The following is a 19,052-nucleotide window of genomic DNA, read 5'->3' as shown; positions in this document are numbered from 1 at the left end:
ATATTACTGTGCAGGTTTCCAGCAGTATGTTTGCTGATTATAAAAATAAAAACTCATCGGTGCACTGGTTGCTCAAACCTCTGACCATTAACTCATCAGTGTGAAGCTTCAAACAGTTGACATCCTTCTGGCTTCTGGTCCCCGTAAGAGATCAGGCTCTTGATCTTATCTAATCCTTTGTGGTTGTGACACTGACCTCTGCTGAACCTGCAGAGTAACCAGCTCAAAATCAGTTTACGTAATAACTGACCCGTGCAAGCATATTACTACAATTTTAGGACCATAGCTTTTATTCTGTCCAGAGTCCAAAATAAATAACTCATAAATAGTAAATTTCCTATTTTGCTCAGGCAGCAGTGCCTAGTAGAAAATGCTAATACACTGTTTGCACGGAGGCTAAAATAAACATCGCTGTGACACTTTTAGTCCTTCAGCTTTAAAGGGCGAGCCCGAGGACAAGTTTCTGTGGCCTTTAACAATCAGAATTGTTTACAAAGAAGTGCACAGGATTAAAACTGAGTCATAGCCATGGTTTTAATGCATATTAAACAGGTTACACACAAAGGAAACCAATGAATTATGATAGTGCTCTCAAATGAAGCATTCTAGAAACAGGCAGAACAAGGGTAACAGCAGAAATGTCTTTAAATCTGTGCATTGCATAAGGGAACAAAGGTCTGTTTTTAACTGTAACATGTAGTTTTCACTTTGGAAATTTTAAAAAAAGGGAAAAGTTCCTGCATCGTGTAACAAACTACATGATGTACATGCACGTCATCTGAGTTTGGCCAATGAGCCATTTCGTCACATTTTACGTTAAAGTGAACTTCTGTACCAACATATATCACAACCTTAATTGTTGCTTTCCTTTTGTGGTTGTGGAACTGTACAAATGAACAGAAAGATTCTGTGAGCTAATTATTTCAATATGACCGCTGATTTTACGTTTTGAAAAAGGAGTGGGGTGACGGGGCTGTGGGAATAAAGACTCCCATGCAAATTCCTCTGCAAAATTCAAACTGATGCTTATATTTAAAAGAAAAATAATCCATGGGATCAGTCTTAAAGTAAGGCTATTTTAGAACATTTCTAGAGAAAGTATATTTTCAAAATATACAAGAGTTGCCATGTCCGACAGCAGCAGAATTTTTTTGTTCCACTCTTCTACTTTGTCAGAAGGCACAGGCACAAACCACAGCCACCACCACTATGTTGCCAATTGTTGCCAGGACAGCAATCCACAGCCAAATGGTGTCACTGGACACTTTGCCGTCATCCTCGGCTTCCGAGGGCCGCGAATAGCCAGCGTTGAGGTTGGACGTGGACGTCTGCAAGGACGTGTTGCCGTTGTACGGAGAATCCATGAAGGCCCCGCTCACAGCCGGGAATTGCTGCCAGGCAAGTAGAGAAAGAAAAACAAAACTGGGTGATTAATAAAGTCAGGTGCAACAAAACGAATGACAAGCTGAAATATGCGATTAAATAGGGTTTTAATCTGGTACGCAATATTTTAAGGTCTTTAACCTACAATGTAGTGATGAATTGGTGATATAAAAATGAAAAATATTGCAAGTGAGCACCGTTTTCAGTACAACATAAATAATAGAGTGATGAAAGGCACAACTGGAAAATGATATTTTCTGTTCAGGTTAAACAAACAGCTGCTCCTGGTCTCAGGAGAGCTAGCGTACAGTGACGAGAACGCAGCATCTCAAAGGGATTAATTCTCAGACGGATTAACAGTCCGTCACATGCTTCACGTTACTAAAAGCTGCAGAGGCAAACACAAAGAGGATGAAAGAGAAAATCAGAAAGCAAACAAGGCACAAAATGAATCCCATTTTTAGTCTCAGGTGGAGGTGTTTGTCCTCTGTGGGCTTTCATATTATCCCATCAGACAGGAAAGAGATGCAGCCAGTATTCGTAGAAATACGAGCACATGCTCATGTATGTTTACGCTCTTCTTCCAGCCCTACGCACACATTTACACGCATGAGGTCCAAGCCACCTCAAGTTTTAGCCACTTGCTTAGGTTATGTTGCTGTCACTATTCATCCCGGAGGTGTGACACACACGCACGCGAGGTTGAAACTCAGGATGCGTCGGCGTAATCCGCTGTAACGTTTCTCACAAACTCACCAGAACACCCAAACACAACCACACAGGGTGTCTTATACTCTTAAAGCAGAGACTGCACAGTCTGCGATACAAACAGACAGCCCAGTGACCATTAATAATTCTAGTTTTCACCCTGACAGATGAAAAGTTCAGCTGCGTTTCACCCTTGGACTTGTAGGTATTTAGGCATGTTAAGGAGCCGTTCTGTGATTGCTGAGCAACATAATGTTCAAACTTGACTGTCCAAAAAAGGTGAGTCGGATCTGACTGTGTCTGGAAATGTTCATTTATTTGATCAATAGTATATTTTTAAGAACTAAACATTACTTCTTATCTATACTCATTAGTTTGTTATTTATTTCTGATCACTGCGATCACCCCCACTGGAATAGGGGACGGATGATTTGAATGTAGCTCTTCAAATGTCACGTTCATCCGATGAACAAATGTTTCTGACGCTGCGTCATTGTGACTGCAGCTGAGGTCAGACCTTTGTGACTGTGAACACAGCTATGGCTCTGGGATGTTTCAAACATCAGGTTCAGTTTGACCCCAAGAGCTTCTCAGGCAGCGTTTATGTCCCCATCTACCCTCTGTACGACCTAACTCCAGATGTGACTTCAGGGCAAATTTCACTCATACAGACATTTTTTGTTTTTTGTTTTTAAGAACTCACTTCGTTATCACTGAATATTTACAAGAGAACTCTAGCTGAGTTTAGTGAATATGCTTTCTGTACAAGGGAGCGGATATTTTTACCTTTGTGAAGTTTAAACGCTAATTTTGAGGAATGAGCAAAGAGTCATTTGAAGCATGACATGAGAACATGGTTCAAATGCCTGCTAGTTTTAACTAGTAAGACTTCTTCTGTCTTCACACCAGATAAAGTACACAAGATTTAATGTTTGTTTGGTTTTATTTTAGTTTTTGGCATGAACTATCTTTGTATCTCATCACTCTTTGACCAGCTATTGGGCACAAAGACAAAAAACTGCCAAACAAATCCAGATTCAGGCACAAATATTGAACATAATGATGTATAAAACAGCTAATCCTCGATTTCAATGCATAAAAATCCACTGATCACACGAGGATCAAGCAGAGCTTAGGCTACATGTCCCAGCCAAGCAGATCGCAGAGCTTGTAGTGTACATATTAAATCCAGCGTATGTACAGTATGATGATGTTTTCCAATATACACGATCGTTCATTCCCAGCTGTCTCATCTTATCCAAAAGCAGCTGCATGTTTTCATACCGTCCTTGAAAAAAAGGAAGAATTTAAAACATTGCAACCATTAAGATGTGGCAGCATAATTTATGAGAAAACTTTGTGAGTGCCCACAGACGCCATCTAATATCTATATTTAATTAAAACTGCCTCCTGGGATTTTTCACAAGTGAATGCAGGTTTGGAGAAATTTATCATAAACCAAGCAACATGCAGTCTAATCATACAGAAAATCTAACCATATACATATATAATAGGGGTGCAACGATACTCGTATCGATACTGAACCGTTCGATAGAGTGCTTTCGGTTCGATACACATATGTATCGAACAATACAAATTTTTTTATTTATTTTATCAACTTTTCTTCTGACGATGCTGTCTGTGTTGAGAGCTCAGTGGATCTGCGCTCGACTCTTTTCCAAAGATGAGTGATTTCTCGATTAGATAGATTTGTTTTGTTTTTTATTTTGTTGTTTCAGCAACATTAAATTTAAAAACTGTACTTTTGAGTTAAAATATATATTTATAATTTTAATAAATGACAAATTAAAAAGGCATGAACTTTTCTTTTGTATCGAAAAAATATTGAACCATGTCACCAAAGTATCAAACCGAACCGAACCGTGAATTTTGTGTATCGTTGCACCCCTAATATATATATATATATATATATATATATATATATATATATATATATATATATATATATATATAAATAAAATGAAGGCAAAGCATACTGTAACAGTGGGAGTGGTGAAATCGCTCACTTTTTCAGTAGAAAGTCTGTGCCCAGAGGCAGTGTCTTATTCTGCGAGTAAAAGGAAAAGGTCATCAAGAAAAGCAGCATGAGCATGAGCAAGTGTTATTACACCACATGGTTGGAGGACAAATTATCCAAAGATATAATGAGTTTGTTTTTAGGATGACACAGTCTGAATTCAAATAGTTTCATATACTGTACGCTATGACTCCGCGTGGTCAACTGAAAGTGGAAGTCGGGTCGTACTGTATGGGTGCTTACACATTAAGATCTAATTTCTGATTTTAGTTCTTTTTTTTTTCATTTTACCTTTATTTGTTTATTTGAGAAAAAAAGCTCAGTCTTTGGATGGAAAATCTGATATTAAAAGCCTGTGGCGACACGAGAAAGGATTCGGCAAATGAGTTACAAATTAATGAATTAATGAACCGCGGCACATGCAAATGCTGTGCTCTTAGATGTGAACCAAAGACATCCACTGCAGTATTGTACTACAAATACAATACTTTTCAGCAGTGTTTTTACATACAACCAGCCACACACACTTAACCACACATCTACTCTCACACACAACAAGCTTACAGTCACTGCACTGAGCAGTGTGAAAAGGCAGCAATCTGTTCAGTCACATTAAAGTTATATAAGGAAGTGACGTCTTTCAGTGCTACAGCATCTTCATAGTTTTACTTTAAGTGCTGTTTTTTCACACTTTAGCTCAACATTTTCACTGTGTCCCAATCTCAGAATTGTATGTGTCTCCAGCTAAAAACGACTGTGTTTATTTCTGGATTGTGCATTATAAGATCTAGAAAAATCTAAGCTTGTACTGCAAACTGTAAATAAAGAAATCTAAAGAAAGACATTGAGTGTATATCGTGAACCATATCAGAATTGTTTCAGTTAATTTTCTGTTAAATATTGGATTTATCTAACTCATTGTTTTGCTTTCATTTTTTAGCCACTATACTATAGTAGGCGTGGTATAAAAAACAGCTTTAAATTCATCTGCAGAATTCATCTCCACAAATACGCTGATATATAACTGTATCTTGATCAGTATGATATAACTGCAATAGAAATGTTGCAAATTAAGTCATATAATAAGTGAGGTTAATCCTCTTCTAACTGGATACCGCACGGACTGAGTACTAGATAACTGAGATTTAATTACAGACCACACACATCTAGAAGAAATACCAATCACCAATCACACTCAGAGTGAGAAAGTGATTTAGCAGTGATAGAAACACACCTTCAGTCAAGAAAAAAGCTAAATAGAACCCTAAATTAAAATACATAAATAAACATAATCTTAATGCATATCTAACTCTCAAGAAATAGACAATCATATTCAGCCTGTTGCTGGTCCTGAAAATACAGATCACCTTCTTGTTCACTCTCAAACGCTCTAAAGTAACAAAACAAGTCAAGTGCAAAGCTGCTGGGATACTGAATTTGAGAATGCACCTTACACATGCTTGATCCTCTGTAAGTGTCTGTAAATTCGTCCAAGTTTAACATGCCTTGCATCTGATGCACGGGACATTTTGTCATGCTTTTGATACCAAGAGCAATCTCCATTAAGATCATACGAGTGATTAAAAGTTTCCAAGTGATTCCAGGAATCCTTATACAAAAATCGATGTATCTAAAACACACCATATAATGACAAACAAGCTAGAAAGAAAGTATGAAAACAGAGAGTTGTACCTACTGCCGGCTGTATGCGAAGAAAGAAACCAGTTCTTAGGATGCGGTCTGTCTCGTCCTACGCTCTGACTTAGAGTGCATCCAGAAACAGAGAGGAGCTGCGCTTCATGAGAATGAGAGACCTAACTGCATCTGAGAGAGACACAGTATACACTGAGAGAGAGAGACAGAGAGAGAGAGGTATCCTTTCCAGTGAAAGTGAGAGATGAGTGTACACTGTGAGAGCATGTGTGTGTGTGTGTGACAGCTATAGAGATCCCACTGTGAGAGTATGGATGTAAAAATGTGCGTGGGTAAGGGTGGGAGTGGTTTCATCTCCGAAACAGCTGAGCTGGAGGTTTCTAACCTCACTCTGACAGACTATTTATGTATCAGTGAAGGAGAGCCCTGACGGACGGCGAGAAAAGTGAAAAATGATGTTGTTCAGCTGCAAATGAGAAGAGCAATAGGGCGGAGGTTTGAGATGCATCCACTAACAGATTTGAACCAGCGGCACTGTGAGCACTCGGCATTCGACTCAGCTTGCTTAGTCAAATGCATGTTGGCATTTCGGGAGCTCGTGTACAAATATTAACAGCATTCATCTGCATGTACGAGTGAAGCCATATGCACAAATTAGAGAACATGTGTGTAAGATAGCATGTCTCGCAGCTTGTGTGCGTCATGCTCTGTGAATCCATGCAGAAGACAACTGTCTCAACATGCAAGTTGTCTCAGTCATTGTTTAAGACCGCCGTACTCTTTGTTAAAACATGAACAAAGGGTTGGTCAAGTATTTGCACTAATACACAGCAACAGTGCCTCCTGCTCATCCAGTTCAGGGTTAAGATGGGTCTGGAGCATGTCACAGCTGTCAGGTCACCAGTCTGTCGAAGGGCCAACACAGAGAGACAGACAACGATTTACACTTTAGATTCACCAGTTAACTTAACATGCATGTCTTTGGACTGTGGGAGGAAACCAGAGTAACCACAGAGAAGGCATGCAGGCACAGACAGGACATGCACACTCCACACAGAAAGGTCAGTGGATTTGAACCCAAGACCTTCTGCTTTGATGCAAAACTGCTAACCGCTAATACTAATGCTTAATTAGTAATTCACCAATAACTACTATATTATTAGTTACAAGCCCCAAAACAGAAACATACAAGTAAAGGAATGGAAAGAGAAGATGTTTGCAAAGAAATAAAGAAACAAGAATCAGAGCAGGTCTTCTGCCTCTTAACTTTTCACTTCCCACCCGTCACGCCGTAATATGTAAACTTTTATCCTCCTAACTCTATCCTGATGTTTGCCTGAGACTTCTGCCTCTGCTTCTACAAATCTTTATGCCCTGCTTTTGACCTCCTCTACATCTTTCTCGCTCTTCAAATGTAGTGACATCATCACCCATAAAATTAACACATTGCTGTTTTGCTTTCCTTCTCACATCATCTAACCTGCTATTTTTTCCTCCACTATCCTTTCATGAATCTCTCCCTATTTCCCTGTGCATCACTTTACTCTCTTAATTCAAAGCGTGATAGTATCATCCCTCCCTAGATGATGTAGCGTATAGTGCTGCAGGACTTGTAGTACTGCCGAGATATATCTATATATATTAGAATTAGAGATTTCTTCTGTTCATCTGCTTAGAATACGTTGGCATTTGAGTCTACTCTCTGTGCCCATCTGCATGTGCATCCTGTTGTTGCTTAGAGTGAGGAAGCACATGTGTAGCCTTTATGTTTCTGCATGAGCATATGTGTTGGCATTCATTTGCTTGTCTCTGCTCTAAATGAACAGGTGCAGGAAATGCATGCCTATGTAGATATAAAGCTTTATTCTGTGTGACTGTGTGGTTGCATACACGTGTAAATGTATATGTGTCCAGGACAGGCATGGTTTATAAAGTTATGTAATGTGCTTCTACACTGAGGGCAAATAGAGAAAGCGCCTTTTGTAATCCCACACTCATGTACACACAAGACACAAATGAATGCACACACATATGCTGCAGAAACACGCATTCATCAATCACTGAAAGCGCACAGTTATCTAAAATTAGAGGGGATTGAAGTGAAGAGAAAAAAGATGGAGAGAATAAAGAGGTCCATACTCACAGATGTTTTATTAGATATTCGTCTTCAGAGACGTAGTGTATCTTTATATTTAAAGTGTGTTTCAGCTTTATATGCAATATCTTTAAAGACTGGGAAGATTATGTTTTCATTTCACCTTTGACAGGTTAGATATTGCCATAACTGGGATCTTTGGTCCATGTGGTACTTATTTAAGAGAAAAACATGGATGGAAGAAAAAGGGGAAGAGAGAAGGAGAGACAGAAGAGAGAAAAATAAAAGGCTGAATAAACAGCCTCACAGCATCCAGCTGTTCATCTTTTTTGTGAAACATCTGTCATAAAATTACAGGCAGTGAAAGCAGAGGAAGGGGAAGAAAATACAGATGAAAATGATGCTTAGCTACTTCTTTATTGATAAAGTTTGCACAGTTAGCTCTGGACTGCTCTGTACCCTCACTAGGCATTTTCTGCATGGTTTTATTATATAAGGAATGTTATAATGTGTTATCTATACATTAGATCTGTAGAATCTCCCCCCAAAACACTTCTGTAACAGAAGAGGCTCTCGCTAATAGGCACAGGTTAGTTAGCATGATCCAGAGCATTTTAAACATGCAATCTATAGAGGATTTATATCTGATGAACCAGCAAACATTTCTACCTAAAAATGTACTTATTGGCTACATGATGTTATTCTTTAATAATAAATCTGATATTTGTTCAGTAATGGAAATGCTTATTTTAAAAAATGTCAGAGATGCATAGAAAAGAAAATAATATTCAAAATGAACCAGTTCTTTGATACAGTCTTTCTCCAGCCATCTATCCATGTTGTTCTAATTCAGTGTCTTGGGAGATCTGGAGTCTATCCCAGTTGTCAGGTCAAGAGCTGAGGTATAACCTGGACAGGTCATCAGGGCTAACATTGACAACTCATGCTGACACTCACACCTACTACCAGCTACCACCCTGAGCACACCCAACTTTACCTGATCACAAGTCTCAGTTTTACTACACAAGATAATTTAAATAAATAAATAATCAAATGGAGTAATAAAGCAAGCTTGAGTGGCTTATGGTTCTGAGGCCACGGCACTGGGTTATTATTCTGTGATTAAAAGAATAAAAGATCAAAAAGGTACAATATATGCAAATCATTAAATTACATTTGTAGAGTTTTACAGACCTGCTGATATTGTCTCCTGCTTGCAACAAGCCTTAGAGCCTTTGAGACAAACCTAGTTTAACTGAGTTCATTTTAAATCACACCCAAGACATGATGGTTTGCCCTGAAATAAATGACACCAAGCAAACTAAATCAAAATGTAGTATGCAGCTGAAAATAATTTCCATAATTTATAAGTTAATGAGCCATGTGATGAGAAGAAATGTCTAAGGCGAACTTTAGCTGAATGAATTCATGATAAGAATTGAAGCAGCAATTGTGCGAGGAGAGGGGGAAAAGAAACAAAATGAGCAAGAAGACGAGAGAAAGAAAAAAAGAGATGACCGCACTCGGTGATGAGCAAGTGCGAGTACTCTGCAGAAGAGCCTGCTCTTATGGCTGGTTGAATCTTTGCTTAGTTTTGCTGGAGGCTTCAAATCCTGACTGACAAACAAAGAGCAGCATTCACTCAGTTATTGTGTGCTTCAGACACACACACATACAGTATAGGTAGTGTAACTTAATGTCACTTATGCATTCAATTGCAAAAAAGGATTAAAGGATTTAACTGAATTTATCAGTTAAATACAGTGGGGCAAAAAAGTATTTAGTCAGCCACCGATTGTGCAAGTTCCCCCACCTAAAATGATGACAGAGGTCAGTAATTTGCACCAGAGGTACACTTCAACTGTGAGAGACAGAATGTGAAAAAAAAAATCCATGAATCCACATGGTAGGATTTGTAAAGAATTTATTCTTAAATCAGGGTGGAAAATAAGTATTTGGTCAATAACAAAAATACAACTCAATACTTTGTAACATAACCTTTGTTGGCAATAACAGAGGTCAAACGTTTACTATAGGTCTTTACCAGGTTTGCACACACAGTAGCTGGTATTTTGGCCCATTCCTCCATGCAGATCTTCTCAAGAGCAGTGATGTTTTGGGGCTGTCGCCGAGCAACACGGACTTTCAACTCCCGCCACAGATTTTCTATGGGGTTGAGGTCTGGAGACTGGCTAGGCCACTCCAGGACTTTCAAATGCTTCTTACGGAGCCACTCCTTTGTTGCCCGGGCGGTGTGTTTTGGATCGTTGTCATGTTGGAAGACCCAGCCTCGTTTCATCTTCAAAGTTCTCACTGATGGAAGGAGGTTTTGGCTCAAAATCTCACGATACATGGCCCCATTCATTCTGTCCTTAACACGGATCAGTCGTCCTGTCCCCTTGGCAGAAAAACAGCCCCATAGCATGATGTTTCCACCCCCATGCTTCACAGTAGGTATGGTGTTCTTGGGATGCAACTCAGTATTCTTCTTCCTCCAAACATGACGAGTTGAGTTTATACCAAAAAGTTCTACTTTGGTTTCATCTGACCACATGACATTCTCCCAATCCTCTGCTGTATCATCCATGTGCTCTCTGGCAAACTTCAGACGGGCCTGGACATGCACTGGCTTCAGCAGCGGAACACGTCTGGCACTGCGGGATTTGATTCCCTGCCGTTGTAGTGTGTTACTGATGGTGACCTTTGATTATATAATCTGATTATGTTCGTATTTTAGTCTTTTTCCTATTCATGATGATGTTTGAGCGCAGAGGAGTTCACAGGGAGCACGCCATGTGAACTCCTCTGCACTCAACCATCATCGTGAATCCTGGTCTTGTTATCACTTGAACAACCAAGTCACGCTGCCATGTAACAAAATCACATGTACATGAATTACTGAATGTGTTACCTCATAGGTCATCTGACCTTATCAGGAATGCTTCTGACGGTTGTATGAAGCCAAGTTATAATGTAATACATAAAAGGAAACACTGAAATATTGCACCGGAGATTATACTACACTGCCAAGATATCATAGAAAATGAATGAAACACGTCACTGCATTAACATTTAAAGCCTCGGTAATGTGAATAAACGCAGACCAGAATGATACAGAACACTGTTAGACGGTCTAATGCACAACACTGTCGAATGATTGCTTTTTTCCATGTGCTCTAGCCAGGAGTTGCTTCCAGCACGATAGCATCTTGATACTTGCCCAGGAATAAGAAAATAATGACAAAACATGGTCCACTTACACCTTTAATACATCAATTGTTCCATATCCAAAGTTCCAGGTGAAGATGTAAATGAAGCTTCGGTTGCTCTGCATCAATAAATAGCAAGTGCTACAGAGGAGGAGTGAGCATAAAAGGAGTAACATTTTTATGGGCTGTAATTTCAAATGAAACTTTTCGAACAGCTCAAAAAATATCACCAAACATCCAAACCATTTTTGCAATTTGTCACAAAATGTCCAAAACCGGAATTTCCCAGGGAGACAAAGAGGTGCAACACTGAGAGATGAAGATTGAGGATATGTTAGAAAGATTATTATTAATTTTTATTTTAAAAAGGTAAGGAAATTTAAATCTTACATCTGATGCCCTCATTTATTTATAGTTTTTAAATAAGATATTTGATTCTACATTGTGATTATTAATTTTTTTTTATATCAAATTGAAGTATCTAAATTTTGTGTTATTCAAAGCCTGCATGAAAGTTTTAGGGAGTCTGATATAGTTTAATGCAGGCTAAACTATTTAGTTTGCAGTATTGTTGTACAGCTTACAGTAATGCACTGTGTTGGATTGGTGCAGAGCAGGCTGTGGTGTCCATGGTCAATATTGAGTTACATAAATAATAAATAACTTGAAAAATTTTATATTAATTTCATGTGTCTAGGGGTTGAAAATCAGCCATATATCTTGTGAAACATCTACTTATATTTTGTTAAAGTCAGTTAGGTGAGTCCATAAAGAGCAGTGAATACTGAAGTAACAGCACAGCTGATTACTGCCTGTACACAAAGAAAAATCTCCAGGAGCTTGCATTACTTTATGATCAGCCCACCTGTCAAATCCACTTTAATCCCTCATATTATATATATATATATATATATACATATGTATATGTATATATATTAGGGGTGCAACGATACTCGTATCGATATTGACCGTTCGATACAGTGCTTTCGGTTCGGTACGCATATGTATCGAACAATACAATTTTTTTTATTTATTTTATCAACTTTTCTTCTGACGATGCTGTCTGTGTTGAGCGCTCAGTGGATCTGCGTTTGACTACTCCGCCTAGGCTGCACTGTCGCGTGCAGATCCACTAAGCGCAGCGCAAGCTAGCAAAACAGGAGCTAAGCTCGTTGCAACATGGCAACTACCTCAACGCTACCTGAAATTGAACCTCCCCCACCCTCATTCAGATCTGGTGTTTGGAACTATCTTGGTCTCCATGTGAAGCGTGACCCTGATGGTAAGTGCGTCATGGACAAAAGTAAAACAGTATGTTGGATGTGCCACGCAATGCTCAATTTGTGGGAACTAGTGCATTAGCGCAGTTAGCTTGTTAATGTGTTGACGGCGTCCAGCCCCACGCACGGGGTGATCCACGGTAACTTGTTAACGGAGATTTGCCGCGTTATGGCGTTAATGTCATTTTAATGAGATTAACGCTGACAATAGTGGGAACACAACGAATATGACTACACATTTACGCCGACATCATCCTAGTGTAAAGACAAGTGGAAGCAGACAAAAACAACAAGCATGCATGCTACAAACTTTAACCGAGTCATTTAGACAGCCGTTAGCACATGATTCTCCTTATGGGGACCTGATATGTTTAATATGCTGCTGAGAATATAGCCCAGAAGAAGCGTATAGTATAGCTTTTATTTTGGAAAGAGCCATTTCTCTGTAATAAACTCTCTTTTCCAAAGATGAGTGATTCCTCAATCAGATAGATTTTTTTTTTATTTTGTTGTTTCAGCAACATTAAATTTAAAACTGTACTTTTGAGTTAAAATATATATTTATAATTTTAATAAATGACAAATTAAAAAAGCATGAACATTTTTTGTATCGAAAAAATATTGAACCATGTCACCAAAGTATCGAATCGAACCGAACCGTGAATTTTGTGTATCGTTGCACCCCTAATATATATATATTAAAGCATACATTTAGGCAATGACATGTTCATTGCATATATCAAGTCTAAACTTAAATAGAAGATAGGAAATAGGAACTGTTCATCAGAAGTTAATTATCAAGTTTCTAAGGTGAAGTGTGAGTTGACAGTTGAATTATTTATGTAGCAATGTGCAGTTGTGTCCATCCTGTCTCATGTCTGACGTGTGATACTAATCTATCATGCCAACCATTGTGAATGAATAAAGCATCACAGAGGTTATAGTACGCCGCAGGGCATTTATGTGTCCTCCCCTCCGTGCCTTTATTTGTCATGACTTAAGTTATTTCTCAAGGCTATCTCAACCCTGTGCTGAAGGAACAAACACGTGAGGTGCTTCATGCAATGTTAAACGACATACAGACATTCTTTGAAATCAACAAAAAGACTTCCCAAACAATGTGAAGCACACAAAGTAGAAACAAAGAAACTTTGTAGGCACATTTCATACACAATGGCTAGTTTGGATTTACATAATTACATAATAATTGCATAAAAAAATTAAAACACCTTTAAAGTGCAAAACATAAAACCTTGTAAAGTATATTAAAATCAAGGAACCCAGTTTAAAGGAAATGTAAAAATAAAGAACCAAGGCAAAAAATAAGACACTACAGAAGTTTTCTCTGGAAGCTCGCTCCATATTTATAGTGCATGCTACCTTAACGCTTAATGCTTTTTCCATCTTTATGTCAAGACAGAACCTGCTCTGTAGTACATGATCATGCTCTGTCATAATATATATGAAGTACAGATAGATAGATAGATAGATAGATAGATAGATAGATAGATAGATAGATAGATAGATAGATAGATAGATAGATAGATAGATATTGTGTGTGTGTGTGTGTGTGTGTGTGTGTGTGTGTGTGTGTGTGTGTGAATAAATTCACTATAACACAAAAATGTCTTGTGCAAGTCCAGCAGTCACATGTGCAGTCGATGATGCTGCCAATGTCACGTATTTGTTAAGGCCGTTGTGATTCTTTGCCATGTTGTTTGGGATGATGTGAGCCCTGAATACTGATGACATATGCTTTACGCGGAGGTCAAGTAACGGGTGGCAGCTGTTTGACTAATGTGCTGCCTGGGCATGCCTGAAAAGAAAGTGGGGTTCAATTCCAGGAGAGAAGATGTGATACTTAAAAAAAAAAAACTAATTCCCTTCCTATTGTGGTCCTATATTGATCATTATTTTAAAAAATATCAAATATGATTGCAGTTAAACTACTTAGATTAATGTAGTTTTACTTGTCCTCAGTACTGGACAACTGGACATCAGTAACAGGGAACTTCTTAATGCTGAAAACAAAATACAAAAAAAAAGTATGATCACATATTTTGGTCATAAATGTGTATTCAGGCAGAACAGCAAACGTATTAGTAGTTTTAGTTCTCAGTATTACATACATGCTTTACTTTACAGCCCTGTAGTTCTGTATAGATCACTGTATGAATGTGGGTAACTTATTTGTTAAACAAAGCAATACGAAAATCTGATCCATGTTTCTTTGTTTTGGATGAACTGGAAGAACGAGCTGCTTGTGATGGATCCAATTTGCTGTGTGTGCTACGCAGATGTCGCTCCGAAGCATCTGATAAACTCTTTAGCAGATGGTAATCTGACCTATATTTACATCGCACACACTTTGATTGGCATTGCTTAATTAAGACCAGTCTAACAGTCACTCCCAGAAAGAAAAAAAGGGGGTTGGGATTGAAAGAGAGGAAAAGGGTCAACAGAGGAGCAGTCTTGGAGGTTTGCTGCTCAAGGACACGCAGCATCTACAGGATTTGACAAATACATATTGAAAAAAACATTTCACTTGTTTCCTTTTTCTTTTAACTCTTCTGAAAGGTCAACCTTGAATTAGGCGGATTATGAAACTGATTTCTTTGCCACTATATTTTGTGCCATATTTAATGTAGTGGAAACATTATATTTACATCCTTCATCAGCTCAGTTATGACCTTTGAGCCTTTCACTTGAAAATACGTTCTTTTCTTAACAAAGTTTTGGAGATGCGTGGTTTTGACGATGTTGCAACACTGACAGTTAGTGTGGGGTGATTAAAGACCACACATTGAGCACATCTGATGAACTATCTAAGAACAGATGGCTATCAGATGAGGCTTTCCATCAAACTCCTTCAGCCAGACAGAGTTCACGTCTGGAGCAGAGAAGCTCAATGAGTAGAGGATTAAAGGGAACTACCACTCAATTGAGGGATATAAAACTGTTTATTATTGGTTGAAAGAGTTTATATTTTAACCTACAGCACACATGCAGAAAGTCTAACCAGCTGTGTGGAAAAGCTTTGAGCTTCTGTTGCCATTACTTGAGCATGTCTTTGCACTGAGGGTGTGTTGATTTAGTGCCCATAAGCAGATGGTAACAGGAGACTTTGCACAACAGGGTACCCATCAGGAAATAGGTACCCAATCTCCAAAACTACTGTGTGTGATACAGTGACATCTCCTCTTTGTGCCTTTGCATCATACTGTTTGATATATGAAAGCTATTTTTGCCAAATTGGAAAAATTATTTATTTCCCCAAACAGCAGGTTTTCAGATGTGATAAATAAATACTTCTGTGGCATATTTCATCGGGAGTCTATTAAACTGTGTCTGTTATGAATGAATGCTGTCACAACCACTATCTTTTTTTACATTTTGTCCAAAGACATGTAAAAAAATGGTTTCTAACTGTCAATAACACTATTTAGTCCTTAAAAAAAATCCTTTAAAAATGACCCGTCATACCTGTAAGTTAATTTATCCTTTCCACATAAAGAAAGATGTATCTATTTTATATTTGCCATTAAATAATTATGATTTCTTTTTAAAAAGACAAGCTAATAGACAGCCTAGTTACTCAAATATTTTCTTATGAAAAAAGTAAAAAAATCATCTTTGGAGATGCACTATAGATGCTTCCTATTGCAAATAAAGCACTACAGTAAAAGTGACTCAGTTCCTCAAAGAGCACATTCAGTGATAATAGGAGTTTTACTGTGCTTGCACTTAAAAGCCTGTGGACATATTGCAAAACACATCTGTAGGCTTTATAGCCCTCCAATACCCAAACGGGTCACTACTGCAACATAAAACATTGCCCTCAGGTTATAGCTAAAGCTCAAGATCATAATTCAGAGGCTGGGAAAAAATGAGAGAAGAATATTCTTTCATGGTTCAGAGTAACAGGATAGAGGCTGCTGTGTTAACCTTTAAAGAAAAAAGTCCAAGTTCTTATTTTTGTAAGCATGTTGTTCTTTGGATGCTATTTTAATGAAAGACTTTTAAATGAACTTAGTGGACTGGAAAGCTTCACTGGATAAAAAGTAAAATGTTGAGTTGCTGATGTGCAAAAACTGCTTCATTCATGCATCCTGAAAATGGAAAGCCCTCTATCTGACAGTGATGTGATTTTTTAAATTATAACACTTGAAGGCAAATCAACATACAGCAAAGGAATATGCATTCAGTTTGAGTCATGTGAGCAGTACCCTCATGGACAACGATGTCTTTGTGAACAAAGCTGTACCCCAAATTGTTCTCAACTGTATTTCAGTCCATGTGAGTGTATGGCTCATGGATACTTCACTCCACTTTGTTAAGAATTGGCAGAAAGACGAGAAAAAAGCAGCGCTGATGTGACTCAGTTGTTTAAATCAAGCGTGAGTCCTTGCTCGCGTGTCTACTTTGGGAGAAGCTACTGCACAGACTGCTTCTGACTCATATCTGTATGTCTGCTCTGTCTAAAATTGTACAAATAATGTGCAATTTTGTACTCTTCAGTGTACAAAAAGTTTTCTAATGATTCAGTGACTCAGTCTACACACTGTAGCTACAGTTCCCAAGTAATAATAAAGGCTCATAAAAGTAGACAGTGTGGGATCTGTACTTTGTCTACTTTTATAATAATTTCACTACAACACACTATGTCTGGAAAACCTTGATTACTATGAGATCAGGCTGTGGGCTTTTAAAGCGTTGATACTGGACAACATATGAACATTTGACCACTACAGCCAGGGAATCCAGTGGATGTAGCAGAAGTTGGTGGCATGGTCACTGTAAATGAGTGCAAAGTTGTTCTAAATGATAACCAGTTTTTAATAAAGGTCATCGAAAGGCATAGGTCCCCTGTAATTAAATGGAATTCCACTGTTAATTTTAAATTACAATTTCATTATATTTACCTACAAATTCTTAAAGGTAAGAGTAAGGGGGTCACAAATCAGGTTTTTACTTTAAACGAATCAATACTATAAGGAAATTTTAATATTTAAAAATTTATTACAGTAATAGTGTGCAGTTTAATGGTAATATTTCCCCATCTGACATCAAAAGTACACTGTACTATGGAGTGGATTCACTTTGCCTTTTTACACCTTTAGATTCATTAGGTTGTTGTGTATGATGGGTTTTTCTATTCGTCTCTGTACTTTTATTTTACTAATTAAAATGTGATAAGGACTATTCTTGTTTTTCAGCTTACAAGAAAAGAAATACCTGTAAAAATTTGGTCTACGTGACTTTATAATGATGGAGCTGATTCTAACTCGGTTTTTTCTTTTCTTCCTCTGTTGTGGTTTAAATTTAACTTTCAGACAGAGGTTTCTTCATGCTTGTAAAACACATGGAAGCCAAGGTTAAGCCACTCCATATCGTACAGTGTACTTATGACGAAAGACTGGGAAATATTGTTTGTTTTAAGCAAAATTGCCCAGAATTTATGCAGTACTTCAAATTTCTTACAGTATAATTTGTGTACCCTATTCTAGGGTAGCAAATCATCCTTTAAGTACTTCTAGGTAAATATAAATACATATTAATTTCAAACAAAATACAGTGAAATTCCATTTCATTACAGGGGAAGTATTATAACAGTGTTACCTCTTTGTCTTATGATGACACATTTTTATCCTGATGGGAGTGCTCTCTTCTAAAATCACATTGTCTCAATCAGTTTCTACCATGATCCAGTATCTCGTTATCTCCTCTTTAGTAAAAAAAAAAAAAAACCTTTTTAAATATCCTTCTAAAAATCATAAAGTGAGAGCTTATATGGATAACCATATTTCTGTTTCCTTACCTGTGCAGACATCAGTGATAATTCCATTGTCCCGGGGTCAAAGGTTGCCAGCTAGAGCATCTAAAGAAGGCGGTCTTTAAAGTAGAAGTCAGACAGCTGACAGCAAAGAAAATAAAAGGAGAAGAAAAACGAGTATGAGGGCTTCAAAACGGCACTGCTGTGCTTCACTCAGTGTACTTGTGAATGCTTTTCATGCTTCACAGAAGAGTTTCTTCTCTCAATACATGTCTCTCTCTCCCCCTCTCCCCCCCCTCACTCTCTCTCTCTCTCTCTCTCTGCCTTTGTGGATGTGCATGTTGCACATAAAGCATGCTGATATGGCTTTGGCACTAAACTCCACGTCTTCCTGTTACAACTTACTTTGGATTGAACCCCATAATCCCAAAGTGGATCCTTGAATTATGAATGTATTGCGTGCATGTTTTTTTTAACCCCATTATAAAGGAGTCACAGGCTGTGATTAAATCATGTAGATAATAAATATTTCCCCTATGTGTTATAGGTTATTATTTTGTTATAGTGTCTCTTAAAAATGTATTTTTGGCTCTTTGGCTCTTTGGGTGAGGGAAACCTTTGACTATAAACAAAAGTTTCCATTTCTGGTTTGTGTTTAGTATCTTTTGAAATGCAGCACACATTTAAATATGCATTTACATGTTTAGAAAGGTCCTAAAACAAAGTTTAAAATAGTCTCTTGGAGGATTTCCTCTTTATGTTTTATATTGATTTAGGTAGGGTAACAATATCTTAAAGATTAATTTACAGTTTTTTACAGACGCTAGGACACATTTCCCAATACTTAGGTCACTTTTGCAAAACACTTCACACAATCCTCCTAACTGACCGTCAGCTTGGCAAAGCAGTTCAT

General features: G+C 37.9%; 1 protein-coding gene across 5 annotated transcripts; it reads right to left on the bottom strand.

Annotated features, from left to right (window-relative positions):
- Positions 1-516: 516 nt before the first annotated feature.
- Positions 517-18,358, bottom strand: LOC146559621 (uncharacterized protein C14orf132). Of its 5 annotated transcripts, none has more exons than XR_014888371.1 (3): positions 5,822-6,067; positions 4,119-4,159; positions 1,260-1,391 (listed from the first exon to the last, which is right to left on the bottom strand). XR_014888371.1 is itself a non-coding variant. In XM_085245729.1 (2 exons), exons 1-2 carry the CDS (start codon positions 18,209-18,211, stop codon positions 1,173-1,175), a joined length of 246 nt encoding a protein of 81 aa, XP_085101855.1. In that variant the 5' UTR covers positions 18,212-18,358; the 3' UTR covers positions 517-1,172. The 5 variants fall into 5 exon arrangements, 1 of the variants encoding a protein (XP_085101855.1); XR_014888373.1 differs by having other exon boundaries at positions 5,826-6,067; XM_085245729.1 differs by lacking the exons at positions 4,119-4,159; positions 5,822-6,067 and adding an exon at positions 18,185-18,358 and having other exon boundaries at positions 517-1,391.
- Positions 18,359-19,052: the final 694 nt, after the last annotated feature.

Source organism: Mchenga conophoros, linkage group LG14, assembly GCF_057382185.1.
Source record: "Mchenga conophoros isolate Kocher_MC1m ecotype Shallow Benthic linkage group LG14, M_conophoros_male_GT1.1, whole genome shotgun sequence".
NCBI classification, from domain to species: domain Eukaryota; kingdom Metazoa; phylum Chordata; class Actinopteri; order Cichliformes; family Cichlidae; genus Mchenga; species Mchenga conophoros.
The sequence above is the reverse complement of the archived record's forward strand: the minus strand, read 5'-3'. Positions and strand labels throughout refer to the sequence as shown.

Coding starts and splice junctions, on each gene's coding strand:
- LOC146559621 (XM_085245729.1), bottom strand. CDS start 18,211: ATGGAATTATCACTGATGTCTGCACAG. Junction 1,392..18,184: donor TATCACTGATGTCTGCACAG/GTAAGGAAACAG, acceptor CTTGCCTGGCAG/CAATTCCCGGCTGTGAGCGG.